Genomic DNA, 11,055 nt, shown 5'->3' with positions numbered 1-11,055 from the left:
TCTGGTCTGAAGGCTCGTGTGTGCGTTTGAATTTGTGGATTCCATCCCCATCCTGCTCGCCTTCTCCTTGCACGTCGCTATAAAGGAATCCAGTGGTTTGGCTGTAGGGTTTCCAAGAATTGCTGCCTGCATGCTTGTGGAGCCCTTTCATAGATCCTTCTTGTCTGAGTTTCCAGTAAAGAGTAGTTAGAACATTCTTGTTTCTTGATCACAGGTTAAATTTGTGGGCAAGACTATTTCATATCTGTTGTTGTAATGCGATCAGGAAGTTACACTGTCCTTTTTGTGATATTAATTAGTGCACATTGATGAAACTGCACGGATCCATTCATTCATTATGGCAATACTTTAACCCTACCATTTCTTCTTCTTTTTAAAAAATGTTTGTTTTGAAAGAGAGCAAGCATGAGCCGGGGAAGGGCAGAGAGAGACGGAGAGAGAGAAAACATGTCAGTGCAGAGCCCAGTGTGGGGCTCATCCCATGAACCATGAGATCATGACCCGAACCGAAATCAAAATCAGACACTCAACAGACTGATCCAGCCAGGGGCCCCAATTTCTTGTTAATTTATTAGTGAGAATGCTTTTATAATGATAAATTCCTCTCATTTACTATTTGGTTACCCCGTTGCAAATTTTACTTATTATTTTAAATGATGCTTATTTAATTTTGAGAGAGACAGAGAGCATGAGCAGGGGAGGGGCAGAGAGAGAGGGAGACAGTATCTGAAGAAGGCTCCAGGCTCTGAGATGTCAGCGGGGCTCGAACTCACGAGCTGTGAGATCCTGAACTGAGCCAAAGTCAGATGCTTAGCCGACTGAGCCACCCAGGCACCTCACTTTGTTGTAAATTTTATAAAGTCAGGATGAATGCGCTGATCTGTACAAAAAAATCCAAGTTCCTTTCTCAGCATCCTCTGAAAGTGAACAAAGGATTTAAAAATTTATCATTATGAATTATAGATTGAAACGCTTGAAGTTTTTGATTCATATTTGTAAAATGTTTTATTTTTAAAAGTGGGGCAGGGGGTGAGAGAGGGTGACAGAGGATCTGAAGCTGCGTCTGCACTGACAGCAGGGAGTCCAACGTGGGGCTTAAAACTCATGAACCATGAAATCATGACCTGAGCCGAAGTCGGACGGTCAATTGACTGAGCCACCCAGGCACCCCTTAATTCATTTGAAATATTGTTCTTCTTGATGCTCAAATCTTTTTTTTTTTCTTTTTGGCATAGAAAATCTCTCCAGCTAGGCTCCAAAAAAATTTTTTTTGAAAAGATGCCCATAATCTATTTGCTTTTTGTTACATCTGCTTGTGCATTTCTTGCTTTAGACCTGAAATCACTCCTTTCTCCCAAAAGCCTGGTTCCTTTAGTAGGAATTGGTATTTGAAAACCACAAAATCAGTACCAGTATTGTTCATTGCTACTGCATTGGTCATTGTTTCCAGGAGTTTTCAGTGGACAGCATTAAGAGACATTGTCTTCAAAAATTTTTAATGTTTATTTATTTTTGAGAGAGAGAGAGAGAGAGAGAAGGGGAGGGGCAGAAAGAAACTGGGAAACACAAGATCCGAAGCAGAGTCCAGGCTTTGAGCTGTCAGCACAGAGCCTGACATGGGGCTCAAACTCATGAACTGTGAGATCATGACCTGAGCCAAAATCAGACGCTTAACCGACTGAGCTGCCGCAGTGCCCCTAAGAGACATTATTAAAAAAAAAAAAAGATACGTTATGAACTCACATTGGTCCTTCTAATTCAAATCCAGGAATACAGTGTTCTAATTAGTTGAGCTCTTTGATCTCGCATCCATTACTCCCTCCTCTCTGAAATTCCTGGTGCCCCGTGATACCTACCTAAATACTCATTTGCATGACCTCATACTACACCCATAAACAGTCTCAGACTAACAATGCTAACTCTATTATCCAGAATAAATACACAACATTTTACAAATTATATTCCAATATATATTTGTATGTTTGCATCCTGTATCCTCCCTTATTGAACAATAGTACGTTACATACATTTCTCCATCTTGCTCTTTCCCCTCAACAATACAGGCTGGAGAGTGTGCCATAGTATATATAGATGTACTCCTCATTCCTTCTCAGAGCTGCCCAACACTACACTGTGTGGATACATGTATTTGACAGGGTCCAATCAGGAGAGAGAAAGCACACAATAATTTGAACAGAGAAAGTTTAACACTTTTTTTTAAGTAGACTCCATGCCCATTGTGGAACTTGAACTCACAACCCTGAGATCAAGAGTCCCATGCTCTACCCATAAAGCCAGTCAGGTGCCCCAATTTGAACAGAGAGAGTTTAAATATATATATATACATATACATATATATATATATATATTTAATGTTTATTTATTTTTGAGAGACAGAGAGACAGAGTGTGAGCAGGGGAAGTACAGAGAGAGGAGGAGACACAGAATTTGAAGCAGCTCCAGGCTCTGAGCTGTCAGCACAGAGCCTGACGCGGGGCTCGAACCCACGAACCGCGAGATCATGACCTGAGCCGAAGTTGGCCACTTAACCGACTGAGCCACCCAGGCGCCCCCAGAGTTTAATATAAAGAATTATTGACAATAACTGGGGATTGGACTGAGGGGGTGGGCAGCAAGAAGAAATGAGACTATAAAGAAATGTAAGAAGAGTAAGAAACAGGGAGTCACCACAATCCCCGCCCTCCCCCCCACCCCCAACCAGAGTTATGACAAGAAGGAGTCCACTCTATCCCCAGGGATGAGGTCTAGACTGTTGGAGAGAGCCAGCTTTAGCTCACTGGATGTCAGAGAAACTGTTAGATGCCACATTGGTGGAACTTGCTGGAAATCCTCTGTACCGTGTGCTAAGGAAAGCTTTTTTCACAGAAGGAATGTTACGGAGGTACTTTGCTACACAGTTGCTCAAGGGGGTGTGAGGGGAAGCTGGTGGGTCCAGTTGCTGCCGGCCAGTGTGCGCTGCAAGAGCGGATGCTGGAGAGGTCCTGGGCGATGCAGGAGCACGCACGACCCCCACAACAGAACCAGGAAGAAAAGCTCTTCCTCCTGCAGTGTCTCTCCAGCGCCCTCTAGCTGCAAAGCTTAACATCATGCCAGAGAGCACACAAAACACAGGGGGCTCAGATCCATTTTCTGACATCAGGCAATGGAGGTTTGAATTGAGAGCTGATTTAATGCATTGGTAATTGGCACAATATACAGTTTTATTCACTCAGTACCCTCTTTATGGATATTGTATTCCAGTCTTGCTAGTGCCAATATTCAGCAGGATTTTAACCAAATCAATTATCATTTGTTTACACATTTGACATTTCTGAGTCCAGCACAGTCTTCATTTTTAAATACTTTATAATCTAGAAGAAAAGGTGAAATTATGCAAATAAATGTAACAAAAAGTAGAATTTCCTGGGTATCTTCTCAATTCTACCTAAATTCTGAGGAATAAGACCACTTCTGGTTGCAGTAAGCAGGACGAACTTAAAGGGAGTACTAACAATTCCAATCAGCCTTCAAAGTGTAGGGGAAGTTCACTTCAAAAAGGAATGTGAGCTGAGGGCTCAGGTCAGGGAGACTGCTGTGCTCAGACAGAGCCCAGTTTAGCTGAAGCTTAGAGTAGATGGTCTCGAAGTGTTCAGAGTGTGGTTCCTGGACCAGCGGGATTAGCAAAATGTACATCTTCAGCCCCCACCCATAACTGGGAGCAAGTGCAGCGATTTGTGTCAGCGAGTCTGCCAGGGGATTCTGATGCATGCCCGGCTTTGGGAAGCACAAGCAGAGAGAGTATCTGAAGGAGACTCAGTATAAAAGCCATCTCCAAATTTTTGATCATGTACCTATATTGGTAAACTTGTAGGGTTATGCATACTGATGTACATATATTTTTTATAAGGTAATATTCAGTGTTGTACTGTTATGTATGTTATAAAACACATCGGGAATAAATATGAAAAGAGAAAAACAAGAATGCAAACTCTCCTGTATCCTTCTAGCACCACACATACCCTTGACCAACCCACTTTGGAGACCCCTGAGTCAGGTAGGCAGTGACTGTACGGTGGAGACGTACAGCCAGGGTCTTTTCCTTCAGCTGGTCAAATTTAGAAAGGCAAGTTAGGGTCCTCATCTGGCGGCAGTAAGGGAAGGTGGTGTTTTGGTGGAGAGGGAGCAGGAAGCCACCTATGCGGGCGTCACGAGGTTTTCCTGGAGAAAACAGTCTCTCCTACTGCAATTTTCCTTCGCAGACATCAGGGCAAGTTTCTTAGGAATAGAAAAACTATTGTCACAAACATGTGAGTGTTTCCTTTTCCCAGCTACGCTTAAGTTGTACTTGGGTTAAGGATCTCTGGTTTTCACCTACCCTCCCCCACTTGCCTTGCGTGTGCTGTTTAGATTTAAATTTTTAGCCTTTCAAGGGGTGCCTGGGTGGCTCAGTCGGTTAAGTGTCTAACTTCAGCTCAAGTCACAAACTCACCGTTCTGAGTTCGAGCTCTGCGTCGGGCTCTATGCTGACAGCTCGGAGCCCGGAGCCTGCTTGGATTTCTATGACCCCCTCTTTCTCTGTCCCTCACCTGCTCACGTACTCTCTCACTCTCAAAAACAGACATTGAAAAAATTTAAAAATAGCTTAAACTTTTAGCCTGTTGATATTGAGAAAAATAATAAAAGGAAAACTCATTTAGGGTGGAGTTAGGAGGTGGGCAGGGGGGCTGCTGGGCCAGCATTAGCAATTGCAGGCTCGACCGCAGGCGTCATCTTGCAGGCGGACACTGCGTAGGAAGGGTTTCCTGCTACTCCAGCCACAGCCGAGCCAATGAGAAGCCACTATACTCCCAGCTCCCAGGTTAGGCCAACGGAGATTCTGTTTACAACGGCCCCGCCCACCCACCTTGTAGCAGCGCCTCCAGGCCCTGTTCTGAGACCTCCTGGCGGTTCCCGCGAAGCTGGTCCTGGGACTTTCTGCTATTCTCAAGTAACACCATCTTTCCTGGTAATTTAGCTGGCAGTATGATTTTTAAGGTTAACATCTTAGTAAGATACACTATCTACAGATCAAAGTAGAATGTATTTTTTACAACTTTTCAACCCACGAGCAACAATTTTAGCTCTACTTCGGTGTTATTAAAGTTTTTACAATTTTTTGCCATAGTTTTTTTTTTATCTGTTGTTAATTACCTTCAGACACCGTTTTTTATCGAGATTTTAAGCGAGGCTTTTTTGAGGCATGATTTACAGACCTCCTAGGGCTCAGTTACCCGCAGGCCGGGTGGCGTCCGTGCGCGCGGCTGTCAACAGCGTCAGCGACGTGCTTCCTGACCGCATGTGCCGCACCGCAGCGCCCAGGCCACGCCGGCGCTCCTCCCGCTCCCCCGCCGCGCGGGCACCGGAGGGCCTGCAGGCAGCGGCCGGCCCCGCCCCGCAGGCGGGAGCGACCCAGTCCGCTCCCCAACCCTGTACACCGGTCGCCCCGCCCCCGGAAGTGCGGAAGCCGCCTTGGCCCGGAAGTCAGCCGCCAAGCCCGGCCCCCGGCCGTCCAGAAATTCCCTACAGTCCCCGCCCCAATCCCGGAAGTCAGGACGCCCGCTCTCTAGAGTCCGGAATTCGGCCGCCCCGCCCCCGACCCCGGAAGTCGGCGGCTGGCTGTCCGCCGCGAGGTCCGGCCCTGCGCCCGCGCCTGCTGCGTCCTGCGCTTGGTAGGCGCGGGGATCGGGCCACCGCCGAGGGGTGCGAGCGGGGTGCTGCCGGCGCAGAATGGCCACCCCTGGGTGCGGGGGCGCCCTGGCGCTGCGGGAAGCGGGCCGAGCGCTCGGGGCCTGGTGTGGGGGTCGGGGTAGCCCAGCGGCAGACCGAGACCTAGGACCCGGGTGTGTCACTTGAATGCAGCCTTTCCTGTCAGATGTTTGATTTGACCTTCCCGCAGTTTCTGCAAAGCCCCCCGCAGCCGGGGCCCAGTGCTCCGCGGGCGCTGCGGTCTGCGGCGCAGGAAGGCAGGCCGCTCGGCGCAGCATTCGTCCAGCTGATGCTGGTGTTCGTCCCGACCCTCCGTTGCGTAGCCTGTTCCAGGGGCCGGAGGGGACCGGAGAGTGTTCTCGGCCCACGACAGGGCGACTCAAACCACCGCCTTTCAGTTCCCGTTCTTGTGGAGGCCCGCACAGGGAACCGGGGGCGGGCCGCGGTGTCGGAAGCTTGAATGCAGGCTGCGGAGGGCTAACGGTTTCCAGGTTGGACGCGGGCGTGTGGCGGTCAGGTGCCTGTTGACGCTTTGCGAGTGTGAGCAGGGCAGGTAGCCCCGGTGCAGTCGGTGTAACTGAGCAGAGAAGGGCCGTGCAGAAGAGAGGGTGCCTGGGGGCTGCAGAGACTGCCGCGGGCTCAAGCCGGCGGGTTCCGTTGGGGCCCAGGCTTCCTTCCTGGGGAGGAGCTGGGCACCTGCGAGCAGGCAGTGGCGGGAGGGCTCCAGCTGTCCGTCTGCCCGTCCGCAGCCCGTCTCCTGTTGAGAGTGCTGCCCGCGGAGTCCAGGGATGTACATGCAGGTGGAGTCACGCACCAGCTCCTGCCTCCATCTGAAGAGGGCTCCAGGCATCAGGTCCTGGTCTCTGCTTGTTGGTAAGGATGTCCATATTTTCCCCCAGGTTAAAAACCTAACTTTAAAAAAAGATGAAAATGAAACTAAATTGTTCCTTTTCTATTACCCCCAAGTATACCAATTATTTTGTTACTTTGTATTTTCCCAGCCTTTACCTTCTGGGCATGCCTTTGCCGAGGACTCCGGTCTGCCCTGTCTTTTTTCATCACTTAGCCCCTCGTGCTGTGCGTGTTCTTCTGAGGTCTTGCTGGTCCCCTTTGAACTTGTTTTCATACACCTGCTGCTTGCAGGTGTATGCTGCAGGCTCACCTGATGGGCCACAGTTCGTTCCTGTTTTTCCTGTCCCTGTTGCTGTCTGTTCAAGGGTCCTGCACCCGAGGGGCAGCTGCGCTGTGCTGGCGGGATGGGGGGGCGTGAGGCGTGGAATGGCTGTGCTGGTGGCAGCGGTCTCTGGCCCATCTTCCCCATCACCCTGCACGTGGCCTGCCTCTTCTGCCTTATGTGCCATGTTGTGAACTTGACGTACAGCTTGTGTTCCCTCCAACATGCTGTTGGCAGGTTCCTCTGTCTGGTTCCCCAGTTAGCCGTGGAGCCTTGAGTGGAGAAGCGTGTCCAGAGAACACTGTGAATGGGATTTGCCATGTTTCTGAGTGAACTTTCTGGATGTTTCCGTCACTTAAAAATATTTAGATTCTAGTTACTTAACATACAGCGTGTTTTCCCCCTTGTGAGCCTGGTGGTCTTCTGTCCCCACTGCTCCCCGCCTGCAGCCATTCCCGGCCCCTGGAAAGGTCTGCCCATCTGGGCCTGTGGCTCCTGGGAGGAGGGGGCTCTGGGCTGGTGGTGGCCCAGTGCCGACGCACCTGCTTTCTTTTGTCTTTGCAGGAATCTTGTCGATTGGCCTGGCTGCCGCCTACTATAGTGGAGGTGAGGTGCTTCATCTGCTCACCCCCACCCTCGCCCTGCAAAGTCACTTCCTCCGCCGTTTAGGAAATTGAGAAAAGAAACAAAACCCTTCATTTGTGACCCACCAAGGCACAGCCTTTGGCACTGTCGGCCCCCCTCCCCCTGCAGCCCCAGCTCTGTGCACGGGTGGAATTTTCCTAACATGTTTCTACCACGAAGCCTGTGATTTTCCCTTATATCCGGAGCATTTTCCTGTGTCATGAAATGTTCCTCCCAAAGGCTCTCTCTTGTAGCGGCCTGAGGTTCTGGTGTGGGCTGAGCCATACTTGCAGCCCCCGTAAGTGCCTACCCTCCGCTATCACAGACGATGCCACGATAGGCAGAGACTGGCCAGCTCTGACTCCTGTCTCCGGTAGACACTGGAGGGAGAGCCGAGGGCACACACAGCTGGCCGGCCATCCTGGTTCCTTGCAGGCACGGGCAGGCAGCTGGCCCCAGACACCACTCCTGCCCGGTGTTCACTGGGGTGGGGCCCCGTGGCATGTCGGCCTTCACCCCTCTGCTGCCGCCCTTCACCTGGCTGCGTCCTGTGTTTGCTCCTCAGACACTCTGGGCTGGAAGCTCTTCTATGTCACGGGCTGCCTGTTCGTGGCCGTGCAGAACCTGGAGGACTGGGAGGTAAGGCCGGCACTGGCACGGGCGCTCGGCTGCTTCTGCTCCGGGCTTCCCCGCGTGGGCATCACAGCAGGAGAGGCTCTGAGGCCTGAATTTTAGCTTAGTGGTTTTTGGGGGATTCGGCCCCGGGGCCGAGGAATCTCCTGACACTGTTTTTCTTCTAGAAGCTCTTCGTGACTGTTTCCACCAAAATTCTTTACTCTTGATGTTGCCATAGCACAGAATAGAACGATGGGCCCCCTTGGTGGCCCGTGTCTGTCTCAGTGGCCAACAACTTTGCCTGTGCCTTAGTTCCCTTCATGGGGAACCACATGACCCAGTGTTGCTCTCTGACCTCCAGACTTTGACCTCCATGCCTTTGTCTGATGACCCTGGCCACGGTACTTCTCTTTTGCTTGCAGAGAGCGCCTGCTTTGACGCCCCTCTTTCTCTCTACATGCCCCGGCTCCATGCTCCCAACAGACAGGAGCGCGAGAGCATCTGGCTGCCGGTGTTTGGCTCTGGCAGAGCACTTGGCTGGCGGGGTTGGGTTTCAGCTGAGTGTCTTCCCTAGTGTCTGCTCTGGTGAATCAGGGCCCCCCTCTCTGGAAGGTTTGCGTGTGGCTGGCTTGCAGAGAGGCCAGCAGCTGGGTGATCACCTTCTGGCCACTTTTCCAGGAAGCTGTCTTCAACAAGAGCACTGGGAAGCTTGTGCTGAAGACGTTCAGCCTGTATAAGAAGCTGCTGACTCTTTTCCGAGCTGGTCACGACCAAGGTGAGGCGCAGAGAGTGCACAGGACCTGGGTGTGGCAGGAGGCCGGGTGTCCCAAGCCAGATGAAGGGTGGTGAGGGGGACTACAGAGACCAGGCCTGTGGTCTGGGAATGGGGTGGCTCCAAGCTGGCTTGTGGACACAGGGTGCCCCCAGACATTGCTGGGTAGCCCCTGGCTCAGGGGCCAGCCATTAGGAACCAGGAAGGTATTTTTCAGCAGTTGGGGGAAAATGAAGCAGAAAGATGGGCATCACAGAGCTTAGCCCCTCCCTCATGCTCTTGGGGCACGGGCACTTTTCGGGACGGCAGGAGTGCTGCATGCCCAGACAACGCTAGTGGCCCAGCCCTGCACTGTGGTCACTGACCAGTGACGAGGGTCTCTGTGTGGTGGCTCCGAAGTGGCTGTGCCCAGCACACAGGCAGGAGGGTCAGGCAGGAGGGGGCCAGAATGCAGACACTGACTGGCTCCCCTGCAGTGGTGGTCTTGCTGAATGACATCCGGGACGTGAACGTGGAGGAGGAGAAGGTTCGCTATTTCGGGAAGGGCTACGTGGTGGTGCTGCGGCTCGCAACGGGCTTCTCCCACCCCCTCACCCAGAGTGCCATCATGGGCCACCGCAGGTACGCTGTGGGCAGGAGAGACTGTGCCCGTCACCCCCGTCAGGTGGCCCTCACGGTGGACTGCCCAGCATGGCAGGGTACAGGGAAGGGACTTGGGGAAACATGGCCTGTCCTTGCCGCTAGAGGAAGGTTGGGATTCCCCAAAGGGACAGAGGGTCCTCGTGAAGACAGGGCTGGGCTCGGGTCAAGTGAGAGGTGGGACCAGAACAGAAGGCAACACGTCTGGGAGGTGGGTGGTCCGGCAGGAGGCGGGCCAGCACGTCTGCCGTGGTAACTCGCCCCTCTTCCTGTTGCCCGGCCCAGTGACGTGGAAGCCATCGCCAAGCTTATTGTCACCTTCCTGGAGCTGCACCGCCTTGAGAGCCCCGTGGAGCTGTCTCAGAGCAGCGACAGTGAGACCGATGGCCCCGGGTGCCGGAGCTGACGCCCGCAGAGCTCTGGACTTGCTTCTGGCGGCAGCCTCTTGGGCCTCAGGGGCCACAGGTCTTCCTCCAGAGCCTGGCTGTGCCCCTGGCAGCCCCAGGGTGGGACCCTCCTCCGTTCCTTCTGCTTGCTTCCGTCCTCTGAGCAAACCACAGGCTGGACCTTCTTTCTCTGTAGGCTTTGAGGTGTCCAGGGAGGGCCTGAGCCTCAGATCTGCTGCTTCCTGGCATCAGGCGACTCCAGCCCGGGCAGCGTGGGGACCAGGTCTCTGGAATGGGAAGGATGCCCAGGCTCCCCAGGGTGGGGGAGGGAGGTTTGCCAGCACTCGCTCCCTGCAGGCTGTTGAGGCCCCAGTACAGCAGGCGAGCGTAGGGCCCGCAGCTGGGCCAGGTTCTGAGGATGCCTACGCTGGCGTGCCGTCCCCAGCGCGCCCTGCATGCAGCCTCCCTTCCCTGGCTGGATGTCCTCACTGGTTAGAGGTCCTTGCCCAGGATCTGCAGGGCCCAGGGTCCTGTCTGGCTGTGTTCACTGCAGCCGTGCCCGAGGCCTCCCCGGCTCACAGACCACAGTCTCCAGCCAGGACTGCAGCTGGGCCGTCACAGGGCAGGGAAGGCCTCAGCCTAGGAGAAGTCTGCGGGTCAAGAAGAGGCTTTCCTGGCTTCACGGTGGGCCTAAATGAGGGCATCTCCCTTAGGAATCAGGTCCTGGCTCCCTGAAACCAGGCAAGAAGTGGGCTGGGCCCACAGCTGCCCCTCAGTGGGGCCCAGGGCCGCAGGGTGGCGAGGGCCCCTCTGAGCGGGCACTCAGGAGGCTGTGTCTAGGAACGGCCAGGACACGGAGCGCCACAGTGTCCCCAGGCCCTGGGTTAGTGAGGACAGCAGTTTCGATCTAGGAAGCAAGAGAAACGAGACTCTCCCCCTTTTCAGTGGTGGCTGCTAACTAGTCCTAAGTTGGGGACGCGGTCATTTATACAGCCAGAGTTAGGGTTTTAAGTGGTTAAATCTGAAAGCTGTTTTCTAAAATAAAGTATGAAATGCCGTAACGGGTGTGTGGTATGTTCATCCCCAGATGGTAGGTGCTC

General features: G+C 53.0%; 1 protein-coding gene across 1 annotated transcript; it reads left to right on the top strand.

Annotated features, from left to right (window-relative positions):
* The first annotated feature begins 5,616 nt into the window (after positions 1-5,616).
* On the top strand, positions 5,617-11,016 carry LOC120228270 (cytochrome b-245 chaperone 1). The gene is made up of 7 exons (XM_039226561.1): positions 5,617-5,708; positions 6,495-6,618; positions 7,484-7,525; positions 8,109-8,182; positions 8,837-8,933; positions 9,407-9,551; positions 9,855-11,016. Exons 2-7 carry the CDS (start codon positions 6,534-6,536, stop codon positions 9,973-9,975), a joined length of 564 nt encoding a protein of 187 aa, XP_039082492.1. The 5' UTR covers positions 5,617-5,708; positions 6,495-6,533; the 3' UTR covers positions 9,976-11,016.
* The last annotated feature ends 39 nt before the right edge of the window (positions 11,017-11,055 follow it).

The sequence above is a fragment of the Hyaena hyaena genome, unplaced genomic scaffold (genome assembly GCF_003009895.1).
Source record: "Hyaena hyaena isolate Hyena2069 unplaced genomic scaffold, ASM300989v1 scaffold_21, whole genome shotgun sequence".
In the NCBI taxonomy this organism is placed as follows: domain Eukaryota; kingdom Metazoa; phylum Chordata; class Mammalia; order Carnivora; family Hyaenidae; genus Hyaena; species Hyaena hyaena.
This window is presented reverse-complemented; position numbering and strand designations above follow the sequence as displayed.